Raw genomic sequence first — 23,872 nt, forward strand, 5'->3', positions numbered from 1 at the left:
TTGTTCCCGGACAAACCTCTTTTCCTCCTTTCTCACCGTTTGCATTTCTCCAGCTCCCAGGGTCCGTCAGGGCAGCGCCGGCAGCATCTCATGCGAAGATGAATGCGCTTGTGCGGGACTTACCTCGCTGCCGGTGCCACACGCAACCACACAGCTCATCAGCTCCAAACAGCTCCACAAAGCGACCGGCGCCCCAGACAAATCGCCTCCCCCACAACTCCTGCGCCTCAGCCCAGCCTTTCCAGAGCACAGATTTTCCCAAGTTGGTGTCGGGCTTCTGGAGAGGTTCCTGCTTGGTACAGGAACAGGGAAGGTAACTATGAACTTACGGTTTTCCTTTGGCTTATACACCCCTGTCGTTTTAAGGGAGCCAGGATCCCACAAGCGAGGCTAAAATAAAAGACGTTTATACAGAAAGGCTTTAATTAACGATCTGTATGTTGGCGGGAATAAATTGAAGAGCATTCTGGGACAGTCAGCCTGTGCCACGCAGGGTCGTGCTGCCACAGCGCCGTAACGCTACCGGAGGATTCCAGGCCTGCAAGTAGCACGGAGCAGTCACCTCAGCACGCCATAACATCTTTTGAAACTGCTTTTTCCCCCCACCATCCCTCCTGCAGCAGGTCCAAAATTTAGGCCTTGGTCACTATAAACAAAGAGAGAGTCCCCAGAGGCTGCTCCTTCAGTGGGCTATCTGAGACAGCTCATTTAAATGGCAGCTGTCACTCCAGCTCAACAGTCACAATTCCATCACTCAGGACTTGAAAAACTTCACCCCTGTCACTCTAATAATAACCTGGAGGACAGCGCTCGTATCAACTGCCTCTGAAAAAACATGCACCTAACTCACGAAGTAACCGTTTAGCTAAATAACGGCACGGAGCAAATCCCGAAGATGAAACTACCACTGAGAACAGGCCGGGTTACTCCCGCACCACCGGTGGGTTCTGTCGTACCTACCAGGCATTCACTTCACCTTATAATATTCCAGCAGCACAGAAGCATGAAATTTGATTTCTTTCTTCTGAAGATACTGGAGATTATTTTAATAATTCTTACTCGGTATCATTGAAAGCAAGCTCTTATTCAGTGGTTTAATATAAAGTCTTTTAATATCTGTTTCAGCAATAAAATCTCTGCTTTCTCTTCTATAAATGTACTAATCTCACTGAAAGATATAATTTAAACAGTAGAATGAAGCAGAATAAAAATACGCAGCAGCAAGCGAATATTCTTTTCAAACAGGGACCCGCTCTGAACTATCTGCAGCCTGTTCAATCAGATTAGATTTGAGCAACAATATAAATCCCAGCTCCAACCATCAACATGAACAGCAGAAAACGTTCTTTTACCCTTTCCTGGATCTCTGCGTGAACAGATGCACAGCAGAGAGAAAAGGAAGCAAATGGAATAACAGCAGACAGCAGGAAAGGTGAGATGTATCAAACAGAGGGCACCAAATACAGGAGAAAGTGTGGGAGAACTGCCTCGACAAACAGTGTGTGTATCACTGTCTGCAGGCCCTGACCCGAAAGCTTGCAGTTTGAGAGCCAGACGCACAGAGACATGATTCACTGGGTTAAAAAAAGATTAAAAAAAAAAAAAGGCAGCAAGGGGAACAGGGCAGGAAATACACTGGAAAATACAATCAGAGGATTTACAAATTTATTGTCTGCTTGAAACCTATTTCTAGGGGGTTAATAGGCCAAACTGTTTTGGCTTGAACTTTGTATTAAGACTCGTTGGCATTAGGATATGCGAGAGAAGTACCGCTGGCTCTGATAACTCATGTTTAAGTTACACAAACACTTATCACGGATCTTATAAACATACTCAGACCTGATTGCTCACCCACTGTACGGCCTGCTGCATCACCTTCTCAAGGTATGGGCTGCGCTCCGTGGTTTGGAAAGAAATACTGTATTTCTTAGATAGCTAACTCTTGATCTACCCTGGTTTTTAACGTAAAACATTTGTTTTTAAAAGAATAAAACTGTCCAATCACCAAATACATTCATAATGGAAGATTCACGGCTAAATGATGAAATAAAGTTAGGTGGACACCGTTGGCATGGTAAATAAAAGCAGAATCACTACCTGACCGGTGCCTGGAACTAGCAATACTCCCCCAACAACGATGAAGGTTAAATGACTGAATGCCCACCCCACCCCAGTACCCAAGTGTTTTCCATAGCAGGGTGAGAAGGAGATCACCCCAAAGATGGGGATTAATACCAGTATTTAATGAAAAGCAATTTGCAGGTACCATAACAGCTTTATTTCCACCTGACAAGTAACTGCTGTACGCACATTAGTAATGCCCACATAAGACTAATCTATAGTTCAAGATCTGCACAATCAAGAGCGGGTTTTTTTGTCTTTTTAAAATAAGACTAAACTGTTATTACAGAGACACGAAGAACCCTTTGGGCAATTTTTAGGTATTATTTTTGCCTGGGAAAATAATTATTTTCTCCCAGGCAAGACGTTCTTACAGATCTTTGAGTGTAGGCTAGAGAAATTAAAAGAAGAAAGTTAAGAAAGACTTGAGGAAAGTAGACAAAGGCAGTAGTTTTGCTCATTTAAGAAAATCTTATTTTAGGAAAATTAAACTTTGAGAAAAGGTTCCTTCAGGAAACACTTCTTATTGCAGTATGAACAGACTGTACAATATGTACTACCTAAGAGTTATGCTTTCCATACATGAGGAGCGAAGTTGTCTTTCTTCATTACAACTTCTCAGGTTTTGCTTCTGATTTCTCATCTATCAGATCTTTGAATCCCAGTTTTTCCAGTGGTTCGTTAGCCATAAGTTGCCTAAGTTAAAAACAATAAAACAACAAAAACATTATGCAGAACAGGAGTCTATAAACAAGAGAAAAGCGGCATTTTCTGTTTAATTTAGTATTATTTACTCTAATGAAATCCAAGACATCCATAGGGAGTGACCGCTGCTTGGCAAAGCCTCAGAAACTTCAGTTTTGGGAAAGCAACAATCAGGGGTCCTTTTTTTTCTTAACAGTGGTTTTCCAATTAAATGTGTTGTTTCCTGATATTAGATATTGAATAAGAGTTTCCTCAGAAACTGGCCCGACTCTTGGTTACCTTTAACTAACAGACTGCGTGAGAGCTTCCTAAAATTCTACCTGTGCCATTTACCAGATTTTTAAGCGAATGTGGTTTAGAACAGCATTAGAACAACTTTGCTGTAGTGATTTTCAAACTGGTTTTGATTGCAGCCTCCCTCATCACCAGCCCAGGCAGTGTATATACAAAGGTACCCTTGTATTTAAGCTCACTTAATAACACCCTTCACACACTTCCCAATGAGCTCCCTGACTCCCCACAGAACGGGAAACATTGCAAAGCAGCGCAAGAATGGAAACACCTTTAGAGAACCAACCACTGCTTTTTTCACTTGAACTGAGGAGCAAATTAAACTTCTAACTTGTAATCATAGCTAGAAAAAAAATAATAAAGCTTCACATTGAGAAAGACAGTTGTGCACGCTAGAAGCTGGCCAAGTCTCGCAGTTATCCCGCCTTCCAGGCGGATAACTACACCACATCAAAAACATTATCTAAGTGAATTACTGAAGCCATAAATGACATCTGCATCTTACAGGGACACAAGCTTCCCGAATGAAGAATTAGAAAGAAATTATTACTATTAGCAACAAAGCCTTTACTGTACGGGTGGTGAGCCCCTGGCCCAGGTTGCCCAGAGAAGCTGTGGCTGCCCCATCCCTGGAGGGGTTCAAGGCCAGGTTGGACGGGGCTTGGAGCAACCTGGGCTGGTGGGAGGTGTCCCTGCCCAGGGCAGGGGGTGGCACTGGGTGATCTCTAAGGGCCCTTCCAACCCAAACTGTTCGATGAGTCTAGGAACACCCCTACTGCGGGTTCCCTTCCCTTCTCCTCCCCGCACACGCAGCCCCGCTGCGTCCCGCCCCGGCCGCCCCTCATCCCCGCCGTGCCCCGGGGTACACCTGCCTCTCCATGCGGCACTCCAGGTAGGCCATGGCGCGCTGCCGGCAGGCCCCGCTCTCGTAGCCGCTGTCGCGGAGGCACTCCATGAACCGCTCCTTGAAGGCGCTGCACTCTCCTGCAAGAGACAGCGAGGGCCGCGCTACCGCCGGGCCCCGGGCCCGCGTCTCCCGGGGGGAGCTGAGGGCGGGCACGGCGCTAGGCCGCGGGGCGGCCGGGCCCGCGTTACCGCACCGAAGTGATCCAGCGGGAAGGCGCCTTTGTCCGGCGGCCGCGGCTTGAAGCTCTTGCTGCCGAAGTTCATGGCGGTGGACATGTCGCCGGCGGGGGGGGGGAGGCACGACACGAGGCCGAAATCCCTCCGGTCACCCCGCGGCCGCCGGGGGGAGCCGAACACCGAGCGTCGCCGCCGAGAGCATTGAGCGGGGCACGTGACCACCGCCGCCCGGCGGAGGGGGCGGGGCCACGCCGGGGCATTGCTATGGCAACCGGAGCGCCTCGCTCCCGCGTGACGTCGCTGCCGCAGGCCTCGCCCACCAGCGCGGGTCACCATGGAGACGCCGCCGCCGCCCGCCATCTTGGCCCGGCCTCCTGACCCGGCTCCGTGTCTCCGGCCCGGCCGGCCTCTGCCGAATTAAACGCTCTTCTCATAAAAACCGTGTTATTTTCCTAATTCACCTCTGACCTCACCGGCTGGGGTGGGCGAGAGTGGTGGGCGCGGGCAGCCGGCCTGCTGAGGGGCAGGGAAAAGCGGTTTGTCCTCACGCGTTTGGAAATTAGGGGAAAAAGAGTAAAACTGGTGTCAGCAAATTTATACGGGATCAGCCTCGCCCGAGTCTCTCCCGTTGTGTCCAGGAGCCGGCGGTCAGGGCCCGGGCTGCGGCCGGGCTCCTCATAATCATAAAATATTTGGGTTGGAAGGGACCTTAAAGCCCACCCGGTGCCACCCCCTGCCCTGGGCAGGGACACCTCCCACCAGCCCAGGTTGCTCCAAGCCCCGTCCAACCTGGCCTTGAACCCCTCCAGGGATGGGGCAGCCACAGCTTCTCTGGGCAACCTGGGCCAGGGGCTCACCACCCTCACAGCCAAGAGTTTCTTCCTAATACCTAACCTAAATCTCCCCTCTTTCAGTGTAAAACCCTTCCCCCTCGTCCCATGGCTCCCCTCCCTGCTCCAGAGTCCCTCCCCAGCTTTCCTGGAGCCCCTTTAGGGGCTGGAAGGGGCTGGAAGGTCTCCCCGGAGCCTTCTCTCCTCCAGGCTGAACCCCCCCAGCTCTCTCAGCCTGTCCCCACAGCAGAGGGGCTCCAGCCCTCCCAGCAGCTCCGGGGCCTCCTCTGGCCCCGCTCCAACAGCTCCGTGTCCTTCTGCTGTTGGTGCCCCAGAGCTGGAGGCAGCACCGCAGGGGGGTCTCCCCCGAGCGGAGCAGAGGGGCAGAATCCCCCCCTCGCCCTGCTGCCCACGCTGCTGGGGATGCAGCCTGGGCTGCGGGGGGTTCCTGGGCTGCCAGCGCACGTTGCTGGGGAGTGTTGAGCTTCTCATCAACCAACACCCCCAAATGCTTTTCCCCAGGTCTGCTCCCCATCCATTATCTGCCCAGCCTGGATTTGTGCTTGGATTGCCCTGACCCACGTGCAGGAGGCTGGTAAAACCAAGTGGCCATCGGCAGATGCTCAAGGAATGGTGAACTTCCAGATCCTCCTGACAGATAACCAAGGCAAACACCCCTTTTGCCCGCAGGTGTACAGCACGGTCTCTGCAGAGCCTCAGGTCTCATCCTGAAGGGAGGATGAGAAATGGCGTTAATTTAACCCACCTGAGTGTTAACCGTGGATTACCCTGTTAGAGTCTTTTTTCTTCTTTGCCCATAGCTGCAGTTGGTTTAAGATGGTCTTTCATCTGTTTTAAGTTGATTTTCTTTTAATTAAATGACTGAGATAAGTAGAAGGAATTCGAGGCTGGAAAAAAAGAAACAGCTGCAATTGTTAAGGACAGCCATTATGGAAATATTACCTGCAGCCCCATTTAAAGAGCATTTTGTTTATGCTTTGATTGCTTTCTTATTACGGTATTGAAATTGTAAATGGAAAATTACACCATGTTCTATTACATAAGCAACTGGTTTACACAGCCTGAAATATAAGGTTTTATTTATTATTATGTTTTCAGGGCTACAAACAATAGATGTTTTTTTATTATACGGTAAATAGCACTTTTCCACTTGACTTCGTTATAACACTTAGCAGTAAAAGGAAGATACTCCTCTTTCATAAATACATGCAGCAAACTCTCTCCCAGACCTCAGAGGACCGAGCAGCAGAGGAGAAGCTGTGGTTTATCTGGACAAGTTTAACTAACTGAAGTGTCAAGGCACTTGATTTTAGCAAGCTGCCCAAATTATGTCCCCTAGTTTCTGGCACAGTGGTTGGCTTGCTGATTCCCCATGTGATGAAGGAAGAAATCAACCAAAAAAGATCGGCAGGGATCTACAGTGGAATTATTCCCAAACAGAGAGCGACAATCCTATGCACAGGCTATATCATCTTGCTGTGTTACACTACATCCAAATGTTTTGATTACCTATTAATTAACTCAGTGTCTTTCCTTGGAGTCCTAAATTGCGTAGTTACCCAAATTCAGGTCAGGTATAGTAGCAGGTGTTTGGTTATGCTTACTTAATGTTTTCATTGCAAACATCAGTTGTATCTTCTAGAGTTTCCTTTAAAAGTACAGTTTGTCTTAGAATGTAGTACATGTGCTTTAGCAGTTTAGTATGTATTTTTCCCAAGGAGATCAAATGAAACCCCCATTAGATAATCAGTGCAAAGAAAAAAATACCTCATTTGCAGATTAAGCCAACCAGTTCCAAAAGAATTCAATAAAAACAGAGCCACAAAGAGCAGTGCCACAAACAGAGAATTAAATGCTTTTCACATATTACCTTTCAAAGAAGTGAGAGACTTTCACAGCACCAGGGAAATCTGAAATAGCTGTTTCAGTAAAAAGGTGCCCATTGTACAAGAGAGATTAGATAATTTTGTAGAGCATCCAGTGTTTTACAGTGTCTCTAGTCTGGAGTCCTGATCCCCTTCCAAAAATTAGAAAGCTCAAATTAGAAGGAACCCCAAACTGGGGAAAAACTTGGATCTTCCCCTTTCAAGTTACACAACTTGATAGATTAAAAAAAAATAATCCTTTGCTTGAATCAGAGCTGTTAGTCATTAATTATGGATTAAGACAACATTGTAACTTTTACAGTGTTTTCAGATCACACTGAAAACTTATTCCACTATTGGTACTTATCCAACAGTTGTACAAACGTACCTTCAGAAGGAGTTTTTGCACACTTAGCATTACTTTCGGAAGCACCAGATTGAACAGTACATCAGAGCTGAACCTTTGTTACTTTTTATGGGCAGGGTAAAGTCCAGGACTTTCATTACTTTCTCTCTCTCACCATGCCGCATCTTTTAAGAGCCTACAGATTCAAATTATCGAGTAGTTAATTTGAAAATAATTTATTGACAAGCCATGAAAGGCTTTGAGTAAAGTCCTAGGGGTTTTTGCAGCTTGACTTGGGATAGCTGTAAGAAATTAATCAGTTGAACAAGACCAAGCACATTCAGACGCTGGAATTTGTGCCCTTGAGACTGCTGTTCCCAGCCCAGGCACAGAACACACCTCAGAGAAACATCCTTCCAGGATCACTCATTCCTACGCCTCACCCTCGCCCGGCGAGCACGCCGCCAGCTCTTACAGAAGGTCTCTTGCTACATCACTGCCACAGGCTGTTGTAAACCATTTTTCTCCCTTTTAATTCAGGTTCCTAGACAAGCAAAAATGCAGAATATTGCCAGAATAGTCTGGGGAATGGGGATTTCTGTTGTGGGTGATTAATGAAATATTATTGTTTTGCACTTACAGGGAAATCATAGTTTCATGCCAGTAAGGTCAAGGCCTTAATATGTCATGTGCTGTACAAAGACATACAGAATGATAGCTCATTTTCTGTTACGACTGAGCCAAAGCCTCATCAGGTTAGAGGGGAACGTGGTAGAAATAGTAATGCTGTGCTGAAAGCCAAACAACCCTTTTTCTGACATTGCTAGTTGCCATTCTGGCGTGTCTAAATCCACTTCTCCATCTGCATCAAGCCAGGGGGCCCAAAAGTAAGGTGCTGGGACCCTGGCTCTGTAGATACCTACCAACTAATCATCCTTCGCGATACGCCCCAAACTGCCCTTGCATTAATATAATTCCTGCCATACGGTGTTGAGATAGATTGAAGCTAGAGACCCAGAACAAAAAGATCCTTGGAGCTACGTCGAGGCATTTGATCTGTTCAGTGGTATTTTGAAAATAAATCCTCCCTGACCTGACCTCCTCAATACTAACTTCCCAGGTCAGGCTGCCTTGGCTTGTTGGCCGAAGCATGGGATCTGGAAGATCATGCTTCTGGCTACAGTCACGATGGTTTTTTCTGCAAATATTTTTATAGATATGCAGATTATAAAGTACATTACCAGCACCAAATCCCAGGATCTCCCGTGTATTTTGTCACTGAGTAAGACTCATGAAGGAAAGACATCTATTTGGTCCAAGAACAAGGCTTTTAAAAGCAACAAAGTTCCTGAGAATGGTTTGTTGCTAAAAGGGGTAAATGCTTAACGCGAGTGGGAAATACTGGCACCTTCAGCTCTGCACAGAGACAATGCACTCAGCCCGAGCACAGATTTTTTTATTTTCTTCTCCCAGTGGCCAGACCCATCACGTACAATCCTTCAGCTCAGAGTATGGAAAAAAAAACCCCAAGGTTCTTTCATTGAAAAATTGCAGTAAAATAATGATTTTTAAAAGTATTTTTCAGGAGTCTTTCTTCCCAAAGTAGATGTGCAACACACACTGATTTGACAGATAGCTGAAAAGAAATTAAGTACGAGTTATTTATATCAAAATGAGCAAAGTGAACACTTGAGATACTGATCGCGACCCTGTAGTGATCCTACAGAAACACCGATTTGCGGGATGGGAAGAAGTGGGTGTAATCCAATAAAACAATGCAATAATTATGAAAAATGGAAAGAGGTCAAAGTCAGAAAGCTTTTGATTTCTTTTTGCACTGTCGTTTGTCAAGGTGAGCAAAACCCATTAGCAAGGAGCAGCCTGAGTTTTAACACATCTGAGTCTTTAAAAATGTTAATGTTTAATCGGGTGTGCTCATGCTTTATATATCCCTGATAACAATGCACGGGCTGATAGGCATCTCTTGAGGTTGTAAATCAGTTGCAGAGCCTTGCAAGGCTCACAAGCACTTGGTGTTCACTCTCAAGCTTTATTATGTTATCAGAACTCAGTGACTGAATTATGGCCTTATAACAGCTCTTTCTCTGCATTATCCTACTGTTACTGTAGCATTATTAACCTCTGTCCCATTAGAAGATTGTATGTCTTTCTCCAGAGGAGCACACAGAAGTTAGATGACCGTGGCTGTTTAATGTACAGGCTCATTTCCTAGGAGGAAGTCAGTATTTCCCTGAGCTATGCCCACAAAGTCTGCTTCCCTGAAGATGGTGTCAGTCCTGGCTTGGGCTGGTAGAAAGCCAGAGAGACGTGAGCAGGGAGCAATGTTTTCTCCTGTGGGATGCCTCACCTGCAAGCCAACAACTCGGCTGTGGGCTGTGTTCAGGATTGCATACGGGAAGCCAAGCTACCCGAGGAAGAAATGGAGGTGAGGATATCACGTTAGTTTTATTTTAAAACTGCAACAATTCCCTCCCACTGGAGAACTCACCCGTCGTTTCCCACAGGCCAGCATCAGTCCAGCAGGTTGCGCGTCCCTGGGCTCACTGCTTGAGAAAGGATTTCTCCCTGCATTATCACCAGGGACAACCTGAAGCTTTAAACAGTCTGCAAGCCCTTGAGAAGGTGCTCTTGCTGTCCATGGCAGTAGCCAGCTCCACTCCAACAGAGCAGTGGTGGCTGTATGTAAACACAAACAGTAACCTCCCTCCATCGGTACCCAACTGTGCCCATGTAGGATTTTTTCCTCACTCTCAGTGTATTTTATAAAGTCTCAAGAGTCCCAGTAGCCACACCATTTGCTCAGCAAAGAGTCTGGCAGAACAGGATATTCTTGAAAACATCTGAGAGAAGAGGGCCCGGACCGAGACCTTCATAGATGTGTGGCACATCCTGAGATGGACACCACCATCCACTGCCCTCCTTCCTTTGCCCACCCTGCCTAGCCCTCTGCTGCGGAGCGTAATTCCCCCTTATGAAAAACTCCAGCCTTGCTAACAAACCTTGGAGACCAGGCAGACGTGCAGGCACCTTTTTCATGTCAATCTACTTAGAGTTTATTGATTCCCCTTGCCTTCGGCTAATGTACTTTTATTATTATTAATAAATAATCATCATTTTTCCATCAGTGGAGCCTGCACCCGGGAACCTCGGAGGATTCTAGCAAAAGTATTATTAAAACTAAAGATTTCTAAAGGGTTGAACAGCACTCCAGTAACCTGACAGAATCTGCAACTGGGGAGCAAAATGTCCCCACCTGAGAATATGTGATAGAGCATCAAACTGGCTCCTTTCCCAAGAGCCACCATTTAAAACCGTGGCGGTTCATGATCACTTCTGCTTTGTCGCCCTCCCCCGAGGATGCAGAGGGTGCGGGTGGCTCCTGGGCAGCTTTGCCCGGGCAGGCGGGCTCCTGCAGGTCCCTGCCCTGGCATGGTGCATGACTCAGTGCACCGGGAGTGCCAAAGCTGCCACCACGCGCTCCTCCTGGCTGGCACCCCGGCAGCATCCCTCCTCCGTCCTCTGCCGGGCCAGCGGCACAGCCCGATCCTGGCTCCTCCCAGGTTACAAGGATCCAGCATCTTTTTCCCAATCTACAGAAGGGTTGCCTGGAGGGGACGGTTTCTCCTAGAGCATTGCATAAACAGTTGGGACAGCTGGTGAAGAGTCATCATCAAACTCAGAGACAGGGATGGACATCCAGGCACACAGTCCTTTGGACAGCAAACTGCAAAACAGTGGCTGAAGTGGTTTCAGGGGCATTTTGGGATTGCCAGTAGAGGAATTTTGGGACAAAGATCAATAACAGTGTCAGCAATGAAAGCACTGTGTTTCTCAAGGAGGTGATTTTACTGGGGTGGCAGGAAAGCAAAGAGAATCAGAGCTGTCACCTGTAAGTGGAGACCAACTCCCATCTGCAATCCTGAATTAGCCCATCTTCATGCCACCGCCGCTCCAACTCCTCCTTGGTCACCCTTGTCCTTCCTGAGGCCTTCCTTGCCAGCTGCACCCTGGGCCATGCATTACTGTGGGCTTTCCCACCTGCGTCCTGCTTCCTCCATTGCATCACCAGTGTCCAGCTCAGCCCTGTGACCTGGCACCGTGACAGCACGCCAGCACGGGTGGGTCCCGTCCCTTAACTCTGCCCCTGAAATCACACAGACCACAACGTGTCCATAACACAGATTTTCAATGGAAAACAAACACCTTGCCCCAGTGTTGTAGATGAAATAAGAGCTCCAGATTAAGGTAATCCATGTTTCAGAATAAAATAGAGTGTTTTATTTGGCAGGGAAAAAAAATTACATCTGGTCTAAATGGAAGTAAACAAGACCTGAGAGTCTTTTTCTCTGTGTAAAGCCACTTCCCCAGCAGGTGTGTTCAGGCAGTGACAGAAGGGCTATAAAGGGACCCCAAGATGCTCATACCCACACTTTGATTGAGAAATGGCCGCACAGAGTTTGCTGCAGTACCTGGGCTCCAGCTCGCTGCTCTGGCTGGCAGCAGGGCTGGTTGCTCTGCTTTACCTCCTGACCAGCTCGAAGAAGTCAGTTTGCAATTTGCCTCCTGGGCCGCGACCTCTTCCTCTGATCGGAAACTTGAACGTGGTGGACCTGAAAAAGCCGTTCCAGTCGCTGACAGAGGTAGGGCCTGAGCGAGCGGGCGGGAGGAAAACGTGCAATTCCTGAAGCGAGAAATGCAAGTAAGGAAATGGGGATGCGGTTGTGTTTGCGTTGTGTGGAGGGCAGACATGGGATATTTGGCGCATGGGCAGGCTGGCAGAGTGACCTCACCTTCAGAGGTATGCACACACATACATGAATTTATATATAGATAGATATAATACATACATTCCTTCCTTTATACACACACAAGCGTAGACCCCCACCATGTGCAGTCAGCTCCATATTGTTGGTATTTCGAGCCCCTCAGAGGCTGGAGGTGGAAGACTGGAGTTGGGCCAGTCTGCTGACAGACCGGGACTATTTGCCATCAAGAGATGGCTCACAGTCAGACCTCTGCCACTGAAGGCAGGCAGGGAGGAAGGGAGGAAGGAAGGAAGGAAGGACGGAAGGGTCGGTATCATCCCCACAGCAGAGGAAATGGGGTCATACATACATTTCTTTCCAAAGCCAATTCTATCCCTGCAATGCAAAGCTCAACTCTGCCTCCCCAACCCTTCCCCTGCACACAGACTGGCCAGGGTTATTTAAGACTTGACGCGTGGCTTGTATAAGTCTAAGTAAACAAATTGCTTTTTCTTATGCAGCTCCATGGCTACTTTTATTTCTAAAAGAGAAAAAAAGAAGACTTAAATATTATAAAGCCAGGTGGAATGTTTGTTTCAGAGAGCGTCTGCTGTGTTCCCACAGGGGGTTGGGGGCAAGCCAATGTGAATTCCGATTTCTTTTGGTTGCTGTAGAGACGGCTGAGGTGCCGTGAGTGGTGAGTGACCTGTCACACACTCTGTGTCTGGGCTTACTGGACACTACAACGAGGGAAACCCAGTCCCCAGTGAGCTCCCTCAGCTCCCCTGAGAGGGCAGGGCAGGCACCAAAATTCTCCAGTTAGCCATAGAAGAAAAGGCACTCTGGGCTGCCAAAGCACAAAATTCCTGTGGCAGTCACACAGAGTTCATCCGCCTTGATTTATGGTGCAGAGGATTGTGCAGAGCACCCTTCTGATGGGCTTCTGGTCCCAAGCTCCCATCTCATCATGGGTACGTTTGAGGGGGCCGGTGTGGAAAAGCAACTACTTTTGGCGGTACCAGGGGGGTTTATGATATGAACACCACGCAGAGGCACCAGACTCCTTTCCTATAATCTGCCAAGCAGCTTTCTCTAGGCTTTCAGACCTGCCACATCCAATCCTTGTGTTGCTGAGAAAAAGCAGGGTTGATGCCAAGAAGTACTAACGCAAAGAAATGGCCAAGGGAAGGCTGGGAGGCGGCTGTGATTCCCTGCCCCGGCTCTGTGAGCTGTCGGGGATGAAAGAACCAGTGTTAATGTTATCTCCCAAGCCGTCAAACCACCATTTGATGAAAACAAATTCAATTTGCCTGGTGTAATAACAGGAGCTGCTTCTAATCTGAAATTCAATTTTCGGTATGTATCTAATGCATAGCAAATGGTAACCCAGGCGCATCGGAAACAAGAAGACATTTGGAGCGGATGGCTTGCAGTGTGTTTAAACGAAGTCTGAAATACCAAGTGAATGATTAGATTGTCAAAGCCACCCTTCTGTGTAACAGATGATTCATATTTAATTTTCTGTAAAAGCCTAGAGCTCATGTGGCATTATCTACAAGAATACACTTCCTAGTTGGATTCAAGTTTCTGGTGGCCAACAAATAATTTTGCGATGACTGCAACACTACCCACCTTGCCGTAATTAGAGACAAGTGCTGTCCTGAAAGAAAGAGTTATTGTCTATGCTTTGTTTTTGTAGTGTTTGTGGCTTCAGCCTCAAAGACGTGCACGCCCGCTTGCCTCGGGTCAACGGCATTAAAATAAACAGGCCTGCCTGCTACGGCATTTTCTAACCAGGCTCCGAAGGGCAGGATCGCTACGCTGGCCTGTTGCTGCAGAGCACCACAGGAATGCAATGGCGTTTTATTGACTTCTCCGATAGGAACAGCGATAGCAGACACCTTGTTGTGCAAACAGGGCGCAAGCAGAGATGCTGGCAATTGATAGCTGTTGCTCATTAGTTGCATTACAGCAGCACCTGGAGACTTCAGGCAGGGCTGGGAGGCTCCTTTGGGGCTAGGAACCACCTAGGGTGGCTAGTGCTAGCGTTAGGGTCCAGATCTGGTTTTGAATCAACATTATTTATTCACCTTGACAGCTCTCCAAGATACACGGCAATGTCTTCACTGTGTATTTTGGACCCAGGAGAGCTGTGGTACTGGCTGGATACGAAACCATCAAGGATGCCCTTTTAAATCATGCCGAAGAATTTGGAGAGAGGGCAGAAATACCCATATTTAGGAAAATGACAGAAGGAAATGGTAAGCGACCTTTGGGTTGGTTAGTTTTTGTACTTTGTCTATGTTCGTGATATTCTTCAAGCAGAACGTATCATCCTCTTACAGGTCGCTTTTTGTTTATACGACTGTGTATCAAGCAGCTTTGGTACCAGCGTGTAAGAGGCCTTACAAACGCTCATTAACCACAGGTAACATAAGGATGTTACACCTTTATTTTAGGCATAGCATTCAGCCACGGAGAGCTATGGAAAACTATGAGAAGATTCACTTTGTCCACACTGCGAGATTTCGGAATGGGAAAGAGAACCGTTGAGATCCGAATCCTGGAGGAAGTAAATTCCCTCATCAAATATTTTGAATCCTATCACGGTGAGTGCCAAGACTTTCATCCAGAGACAGAGAACATGTCTAGCAGAACAATAAAGCTTAATGAAAGTTTAACTCTGAGCAAATGGTTAAAGTTCAGCGTACGCTGAGGTAGGTTATTAAACCGAGGCCTTAAAACATTGAAAGTCCCTGCTCTGCATTCTGAGTGGTGAATGACTTTTTCCTTTGGGAGCCGAGGACTACATTTCCATAGGAAACCAGACTGAAACGAGCATAATCACATCACATTTGTTTTCACTGCTTGAAATACAGGGAAACCATTTGATACAAAGATGATACTCAACAATGCTGTATCCAATGTCATCTGCTCTATATTGTTTGGCGAGAGGTTTGAATATGATGATCCTGCGTTTCTAACTTTGTTGAAGCTGATAAATGAAAATACTAAGCTGTTGGGCTCCCCTATGGTGCTGGTAAGAGCTTGATTTTATGTTTTAGCTTTTAGTTTTTTGGGGGGATACCCGGTTGCCCATGTTTGTCCTGCTGGCCTCCCACATCTTGCTTCTTGAGAACGCGAACACCATCAGCCAGCCTGTACAGAACACATCTGCGGTGCTGCATCCGCAACACACGGATTCCCAGGCCCCTGCGCTTAGTCTGTGAAGCTCATTACTAAACGAAAAAAAGACCCAAAGTCTTCACAGAAGGAACTATTTTACCCTCTTTGAAGAGCAGAAGCACAATACATCTCTCATATCAGAGATCTGCCCTGAAATGCCATCTCAAGTCTCCCTCCTTGTATTACACCGTCAGTAACTGTCTTAGTTCTGCCTCCCCTAGAACCAGGTTTGGCAAACTTTTATTTTGGGCACTGAAACTCAATCTTAGCAAACTAACACCTGATATAAGCCTGTTCCTCCTGACACAAAGCTTCTGCTTTGAACGCCGGTGGAGTCGTTTCTGAGCCGCGCTGAGGGCTGCGGCTGGCTGTAGCTCCAGACCAGCCAAGACCCAAAAGCACCGAGTCAGGTCAGAGTTACACTCCACATATGGGCACTCTCGGGGACGAGTGACCCCCTAACAGCTAACGTCGGGTGTTTGTTTGATTGTCTGGCAGGGCAGCTAGCAGTCTCCTTGAAGATGTGCACCCCTCTCATGGGATGACGGGGCTGAGACCCCTCCTTTCTCCATGCGACATAGTGCCACGCTGTGCTCAGCCCAGCTCCGAGGAGCAGTGTAGTTGGGTTAGCTCGGTGCTGTGCCTGAGCTAATTGGCTTGGAAAGCACCATGTTGTCACGGCAATATTGTTTGTTCAAGTCCCTTCTGCTGCCATAGGATGTGACACACCTCGGGGCTTTCCTGGAATAAGTACAATGCTCACAATAAATACAATTTCCCTGGAATAAGTACGGATGTGAGCATCTCTCACATCTGAAACCCTCTGTCCCACCACTTACACAGCTGGAAGCCCTGATTAAGCTGATGAGTCTCCCAAAAGCCACGGCAAGGACACATGCAGGGGTATAATGGGGAGAACACTACTTCTGCGACAGTTCATAGCCGCTTGGACTGTACAAGCAAATGTGGGAGAATTACAGCCTGAAATGTCAGGGCATGGGACAAGGGACCAGCAGCGTGATTTGAGATACCAGTAAGTGTTCAAAATGCCAGTTAACAGTAAGACTTCTCTTGCTCCACAGCTATATAATTTCTACCCATCCCTTGGATTTCTCTCTGGAGCTTCCAAGACTGTGCTACAAAACGTCAGTGAACTGAACGCTTTTCTCCAGAAGCTCTTCCAGGAACACAAAGAAGAGTTTAATGAAAATAACTTAACAGGCTTCGTTGATGCCTTTCTGATGAAGCAACAACAGGTACTTTAAAGCTAAGTCTCCGAGTCTGTCTGTTCCCTTAGCTCTGACTAATATTAGGACTGACCATCTGTCAGGGAATTGGGGTGAGTGGAAACAGAACCGCAGTGAGCAGAATATATCGAAGCTCATACTCACGGGGAGCTGTGCTGTACTCGCTCCATCGCTCCACTGAAACTGCTGGTTAAAGGGCTCTAGTTGTCAAGGTGATCCACGTGGGTGAAATAGGTTACCACTCGGCACATATAAGGAGGCGATCATCCCAAACTTGCCTGCAAGAACATTACAGTGATAAACTTCATTGCAGTAACTAAATTCCAACTAACCTAGTATCTGGACATGGGGGTTGCACATATGCTTGGGGCCAGACGAATTCCATGCAGCATAGGCTTTAATGCTAAAATATTAAACGTGTAGTTTTACAGAGCGTATAAAGTCACAAAAAGCTAAAATGCAGATAAAAATGGTGGCAACAGAGTCACACATTGGTATCACTTTCTGGAGAACTTATGGCCATTATCTGTATGTTTTGAAGGAGTCAAAGAAACCCCACACTATGTTCAACAACAAAAGCCTGTTGTTTTCAACTCTGGACCTCTTTGCTGCTGGGTCTGAGACTACTTCTACGACTGTGCGCTGGGGTCTTCTTCTGATGATGAAATACCCAGAAATTCAAAGTAAGGCTGAGAAGCCCTCTCGTACAATATACTGTCGCATGCTTAAGGCTTTGGTTGTGGAAGGGAGTGGAACTCATTCAGTGCTGTCTAGAGTAATTATTCTGAGTACTCTGAGAGAGATAACAACCAACCGTTGACTTCACAAAGGAATTTTATTCAGCTGGATTGCAATAAACCAGCCCAGCCAAGTGGGAGAGGCTAAGGGCCAGTCGGCAGTTACAGTAAAGCTCCCCATCGTTATTCTCCTGCAGGCTATGGGCTTACGTCACTAAAGGTCTCCTCAGGAGCTGATTCTGATCTGGTTTCTGTTGAAGGCTGTGGGGTAACGAAGGTGTGTGATCAGAACCAGCCGCGGGGTTCACTGTAGTGACTCCATCCAAGCTCCCTGGGCTCAACAACAAACCCAAAAGAACCACGCCATCCCCTGACTTACCCACTTCTGCTCGTCCCAAATACCCCTCCAAGTTTTCCCTTTTCTTCATCTTGGCCGAACTGGAGGCCATTTCAGTTGCAAGATAAGAGGGTTATCAGCTTCTTAATCCTTTCCTCCCTCCAAGGAAAGATTCAGGAAGAAATGAACCACGTCATTGAACCAGGAAAACTGCCTAAGTTGGAGGACCGGAAAAAAATGCCTTACACAGATGCAGTGATACATGAAATACAAAGGTTTGCCAATATCGTCCCAATGGGTGTATCACGATCAACTCCTACCGACGTGAATTTCCATGGCTATTTGATTCCTAAGGTGAGCTTTGAGGCTAGCAGTTTACACTGCACGGATTACTTACAGTTTTATTTAAAGCAGACAAGAAGGAAAATATAAAAATCTAAAGACACGGTGATGCGTGGTTTAATCTACAATGTGATCCTTTGTCTTGGATCCAGGGTAGCTGTTATAAACGTGCACTGGACTCTGCTCTGTTAATGCTATTTGAATCCAGAATAACTAGACAGTTTAATTAAATCACACTGGTTTTAATCTCTTATGCCAACTGTGGAATCTCTACTTCAGCTTCTTTCTTGAAAGATCTGACTCTGTAAAAAGGGAGCTTTTTGTGGTCCAAAAAGAGAGCAGCACCTCCTGATAAGAGGAAGGGCCACAGTGGGGCAGGGAAGCACCCCCAGTTCTGTGTGCCATGGCTCAGTCTTATTTGCCTCTTCACATTAGAAAAAAGAAAGCAGCCCGGCTCGACTGGGAAAGTGATCTGCTCTAAAGAGCTACCGTGAGTTTCTTTGATCCCTCCCAGGGTACAGAGATTATTCCGCTGCTGACCTCCGCTCTAAATGACGAGTTGCACTGGAAAACCCCAGATCAGTTCAACCCTTCCCACTTCCTGGATGCCGACGGGAACTTCATTAGGAGAGAGGCATTTATTCCATTCTCCATAGGTGAGCGGGGTAATGTGTGCACCACATTAGGCTTAGGCTAGCGGCACCTAGAATCATAGACTCATAGAATGTGGTGGGTCGGAAGGGACCTCTAAAGGCCATCTAGTCCAACCCCCCTGCAGTCAGCAGGGACATCTTCAACTAGACCAGGTTGCTCAGAGCCTCACCCAGCCTGGCCTTGAGTGTCTCCAGCGATGGGGCCTCCCCCACCTCTCTGGGCGACCTGGGCCAGTGTCTCACCACCCTCAGTGTAGAGAGCTTCTTCCTAATGTCTAATCTAAACCTGCCCCGCTCTAGTTTAAACCATTGCCCCTCGTCCTATCACTCCATGCCCTTGTGAACAGTTCCCACTGATTCCAGGGAAGTATGAAAGTCGGGGACACAGAACACGGGATAAGGGATTTCTGGTCATTTGTCTCGTCCACCATTGCTGTAGGTAACCACCTCTTCCTTGGAAGATCTGGGAGACACCGATTCAGCCGCAATCACTAAATGGTCTCACATACCTACAGGCTTCTGTGTGGTCTGAGACCGAGTCAGCAGCACCTCTAATGTGCAGAGAGAAGGAAGGAAAAATGTCCTACCTCAGCAGCCTGCTCTTATGGACTGTACCTCCAGTTTAGGTCACAGGCATCAACACTAACAGTTACGGTGCTGATCATTTACTTCTCTCCCTGTTGTTTTCAGGACGAAGAGCTTGCGTTGGAGAAGGACTGGCCAAAATGGAGCTGTTCCTCTTCTTTGCGGGCTTGCTCCGCAAATTTATTTTCCAGCCCCCTCCAGGAGTGGATAAGTCAGACCTAGATCTCACCGCCGATGTTGGCTTCACCTTGAACCCCATGCCTCACCTGGTTTGTGCTGTGCCCTATGAATGATCAAACGACATGGGGTCAGAGTAGTGAACACTTCGAGCTTGAAAGTCTAGTTACAGGGGAAAAAAGCTGTCTGTACCTGAGCTTTAGGGGAAGGAAGACACCGCGCACTGCTATTTTTCTCTCATTCATGCCATTCTTTCCAACAGCTCTTGCGGTGTCTGTGTAACGCAAACCCTTCAGACGCCCCTGAGTACTGCTCTCAGGAACAGTGTGGTTCATTCCCAGAACAGCACATCAGAGATGCAGTTTTCAGGGCTGTTTGAAAGAATGAAATGGCTTCCAGTCTCCTCTATAGATGTAACCCATCAGGGGCTCTCCCCTGAGAGCCTCCACAGGAAATTTCTCAGCCCAAAGTCCAAGCTCTACGGCAGAGCTGATTATCGATGGCCCAGCTGGAGACAACAGACACTTAATGGATCTAGAAATCTCCCCAGGACAATTGTTCGGCTGAGCCTCAGACTGAGCTTCCATTGTGTGATACAACCTGCCTTATCTTTATTACAGAGTCCCAGACACGAGGGTGTAACGTGGGCTGATGCCAAGAGCCAGGCCCAGGACAGTTATCAGAAAACATCTAAGGGGTTTGGGAAGTGGGTTCATTCTGACTCACACCAAGCACTTTATGCTGAAGAGCCCGTTTATGATGGGGCCAGTCCAGCAGCTTTCTGCTTCTAAGGCAGGCATCGCTACCACCCCCTCACCTCTCCCGGCTACGCGCTGGCTCCGGCAATTGTCCCATCCCTTACTGGGCCACCTTAGATCCCTAAACTGGCAGAAAATGAGCAGCCACAGGAAGCGAAGGGTTTCTGAATCAGCGTGGCTAGGGCTGGGCACGAGGCTGAGGCAGCGTGAGGGCGATGCAGCAGGACTGCCGCGCTCCCGTCGGAGCTGGGAGAGGCTCAGCCTCGGCTCTGCTTGCACCTTCGTAGCCACAGTTGCTCTCCAGATCCTCTCTACCCTGCACAGAGGGAGAGAGGCTCTTTCGGTGCATGGTTCAACTGCCATTAGCTCTGATTTGCTCACCCCCTCCATTGACTGCAGGTGAACCATCATCCACAGGTTCCCAATTCAAACTTCAGTCTCGTTCAAACTTCAGGTGGGGTGTCCACGCGACTGAAAATGGGGCTTAAACTCTTTAGAAAACGTTGCTGTCCGTCTGCAGCTCCACACCAGACACAGCCCCTGGCGTTTCAAGCTGTCTTGCTCTCCTTGGGTCGGGGATAGGCAGCAAGGTCTCCGGCAGGGCAGCAGATCAGCCCGCAGCGCTGAGCAGATCCCACGGGCTCCCGTGGGCGTTACGGGTGCCCAGCACACAGCGGGAGCAGGGCAACGGGAACTGCAACCAGAACTTCGGTGCTTGCAGAAGTGCTGTGGCCTGACATTACAAATTCAGAGCTGACAATGCTCACGTTCTGCCAGCCGAGACCCTCCATCACTGTCAAGCCTAATAGCATTTTGTACGTAGTCACTGTGCAAATGGATGTAAAAGTGGTAATAGAGTCTGGAAGGAGAAGCAGGTTAGACCTCGTCACCAAGTCGCTCACCTGTACCATTAACTCGTTGTACGGGGTCTCTGCAGGAAGCTGGTGACAGCCCAGAGACCGCGGCTCTCCTAGAGCAGCTGGTTGATTATTACAATTAATGATTTATTTCGTGTAGCAGGCATTAGGAGCTGGAACGACTGCTGTACCCGCAAGGCTACACGCATTGAGGGAAGCGGGATACGCGTGTGAAATCCGAACGGCGGTGCAGGTACAGGAGAGGTGGCTTCTTCACGTGCTGCGACACAGCGGGAAACCACACGTGGGTCAGGGAGCAGGGAGTCACTGGAGATGCTTTTGGGTCGGTTTGGAGGCAGGAAAGGCAGGTTAGCAGGGAAAGGAAAAAGGCAGAAACGGAAAATTACAGAAGCTGAGGGGGTGGTTATGGTCAATCTGTAACATAAACCCAAAGTTGCTGTCAGCCAGAGCTGATCTGTGCTGCAAAGGGAAGGAAAGAAAGCAGGAGAACAGGAAGGGATGACAAAGCAGCGCCGTCTTGGTTTGGCCAAGACACCGACGCTTCACCCCAGCTTTAGTTCACGCAGCTAAAGGCAGCGCGCTAAGAGTTGTACTGTGCCTTGTACCCCGCACACGCACCGCACACGCACCGCACACGCACCGCGGGGCCAGCTCCAGCTCCTGGGTACGTCTCACGGGTCGGTCCGCAGGCTGTCGAACCAGAAAGCCTCCGCTGCTACATTCGCTTACGTTTGCTTTGCTCTCGCTCTATTTGCAGTCTCGCTGCCGCAAGCCTGACCTTATCTTCGACTTAATAAATAACCGTTTTGCCCTGTTGCTGTTGATCTATCTGGCGTTGCAGGATGAAACTGATTTCGGGTCAAAATGCTAGAGTTGGGCTGCACCACCTTTAACACCCCCCCAGGGAAAGGAGAGCGCAGGGATCCCTGGGCAACGCGCGGCCAGGACACGTTTAGCAGTGCAAATAGTGAGCAACGCTCGTAGCCACAAACAGCCCAAGGGCAAGAATTTAATTTCTAACTCTAGAATATGGCAACTGCTGTCCGAGACAGGACGTGGCTCACGGGTCTCTTACAGCGATTCCTGTGGCTCCTGCCCTTGCTTAAAAGGAACTTGTCACAGTAAAATCCAACAGGAGTTATCCGAGGAGTTACCTGGATGCACCGCTGGTCAAGAATGGGACTGGCAGGGAAGGCACAGAGATTTGGGGGGGATTCAAGTTAATTTAAAGGATGCAGGGCTGGTGCTTTCCCGGCTGGCTCTGCCCAGGCTGGCTAACGGGCAGGGTGGGTGGGTGATGCCCGTGCTCCAGGCCCTCACCAGCACCACCAGGCTCACACTGGGTTGCCGGCTGGCCAGGAGGGACGGGGGGCCAGCCTGGCCACCCCAGCAGCGTTCCCTCCCGGAGCGGTGTCAGCGCCGGCGGGCGCTGTGTGCTGGGCTCTGTGTGTGCTCGGGCAGGGCAGCACGTAGCCGCGCGGCTCCGGAGCGAAACACGTACCAGACGCATTATTGAGACAGGAATTTCTTGTCATCGCAAGAGCTTTACTCACCTTTGTCATTTTTAATGCATTGCACTCGGAGCCTGGTTTAACAAAACCCAACGCGCTCCCCCCTCCCCGGCCTTTCAGAGATAATTTAAGTCTCTTTCTGAAAGGCCTTTGTATGATTTCAGCGGCTCCCAGGGCGAGGATGAAATACCAGGAGAGCGGCAGCAAGACGTAAGGTTTTCACCCCAGGGCGCTGCCGGTCAAACGAAACCCTGCGGGAACAAAGGCCTTGCGCGGGGCGCAGAGCGTGTGCCATCGCGGGGTCTCATCCCCATGCCCCGCGCTGCCCCCCCGCCAGCCCTCATCCGTCCTGCCTGCCTCTGCCTCTGCCTCCTCGCCCGCCGCAGCAGGCGGCGTTGAGTCATCCTGGGCACGCTCTGGGGGAAACCATCGCCTCCAGCCCATTTCTTGGAAACTAATTAAAAGGAGGGAGGAAAAAAAAAAAAAAAAAAAAAAAAAAAAAAAAGAGAAAGTCCCAGAAATGTTGCGACACACTTTCTTCTTCTGCTTCTGGGTGGCTGTCGCCCTGTGACATCTCCACACCACGCCGGCAGCTCCAGCGTGGAACCTCGCGGCCGTTTGCTCCGGGACCGCGCTGACCACAGCTACGGCCCCTGCACGCTCCGTCCGCTTCCTGCCCTGCCTGCTCTGCGTTTGCGAGGCTGAGGCCCCATATCTGCTGAATAATTAGCCTTTATATGATCTAACCTTTGGATAAATGTACCTTTAGCTTTCTGCTTCCTGGTCACGTAAGACAGCTCTTTCTTCCCTGAACAATCTTACTCCATTGGCTCTTCGTTCCCAACATCCTCCTGAAAGCCACTATTCAACCAGGGAGATCTCAGCTCCTTCTGCACAAGATTTAAACCCTTATGAGGGATGCAAGTTCCAGGCGTTCTGTATCTTTGACTTAAACTAATCTCATTCCCCTGTCCCGTTCCCCTTCTGAAGCCTGCCAGCTCAGCTGGCTTCATTAACTTCATTAACTTCTTCCCTCTATCTCTTAGAAGCCGCTCTTGCAACATGAAGAATCCTCCCAGAATTTTAAAATCTAATTTTGCCTTTCCATTCCGCTGGCGAATCCACTCATGATCACTTGATCCAAGCTAATTTTCCGTGGCTAGCTATTACACGTCCTCAACTTCAGACACAAAGTCTGAAATCCCGTCCCTTCTGGGCAGTTCAGAGACGACCTGAAGAAACAGTTTATGGGCGACAGCCCCCAGGGATACACGGGCTTTACCCTTGTTAACAACCTTTGATCTCCACCTGACATCAAGAAAGCTGAAGAAAGACTCCCGTAACGATACTATTTGTCTTTCTAGTAACACGGAGACCTCAAACCCTACCCAAACCTGAATCTGGAGGTTTCTAATAGGATTCAAAGAAACCTA

The 23,872-nt window shown here is 48.5% G+C and overlaps 2 protein-coding genes and 1 long non-coding RNA gene across 3 annotated transcripts; 1 reads left to right on the top strand and 2 right to left on the bottom strand.

Annotated features, from left to right (window-relative positions):
• Window positions 1–1,051: 1,051 nt before the first annotated feature.
• LOC128914081 (cytochrome c oxidase assembly protein COX19) lies at window positions 1,052–4,434 on the bottom strand. The gene is made up of 3 exons (XM_054212635.1): window positions 4,218–4,434; window positions 3,990–4,101; window positions 1,052–2,817 (listed from the first exon to the last, which is right to left on the bottom strand). The coding sequence occupies exons 1-3, from the start codon at window positions 4,297–4,299 to the stop codon at window positions 2,730–2,732; spliced, it is 282 nt and encodes a 93-aa protein (XP_054068610.1). The 5' UTR covers window positions 4,300–4,434; the 3' UTR covers window positions 1,052–2,729.
• A 7,291-nt stretch (window positions 4,435–11,725) lies between these two features.
• On the top strand, window positions 11,726–19,408 carry LOC128913692 (cytochrome P450 2K4-like). The gene is made up of 9 exons (XM_054211742.1): window positions 11,726–11,923; window positions 14,127–14,289; window positions 14,488–14,637; window positions 14,908–15,068; window positions 16,297–16,470; window positions 17,003–17,144; window positions 17,702–17,889; window positions 18,392–18,533; window positions 19,221–19,408. Exons 1-9 carry the CDS (start codon window positions 11,726–11,728, stop codon window positions 19,406–19,408), a joined length of 1,506 nt encoding a protein of 501 aa, XP_054067717.1.
• Window positions 11,827–19,353, bottom strand: LOC128913694 (uncharacterized). Its single transcript, XR_008468045.1, has 3 exons — window positions 19,118–19,353; window positions 16,606–16,739; window positions 11,827–11,964 (listed from the first exon to the last, which is right to left on the bottom strand). It is a non-coding gene; the product is annotated as an uncharacterized LOC128913694 (long non-coding RNA).
• Window positions 19,409–23,872: the final 4,464 nt, after the last annotated feature.

This window comes from Rissa tridactyla, chromosome 8 (assembly GCF_028500815.1).
Source record: "Rissa tridactyla isolate bRisTri1 chromosome 8, bRisTri1.patW.cur.20221130, whole genome shotgun sequence".
Taxonomy (NCBI): Eukaryota; Metazoa; Chordata; class Aves; order Charadriiformes; family Laridae; genus Rissa; species Rissa tridactyla.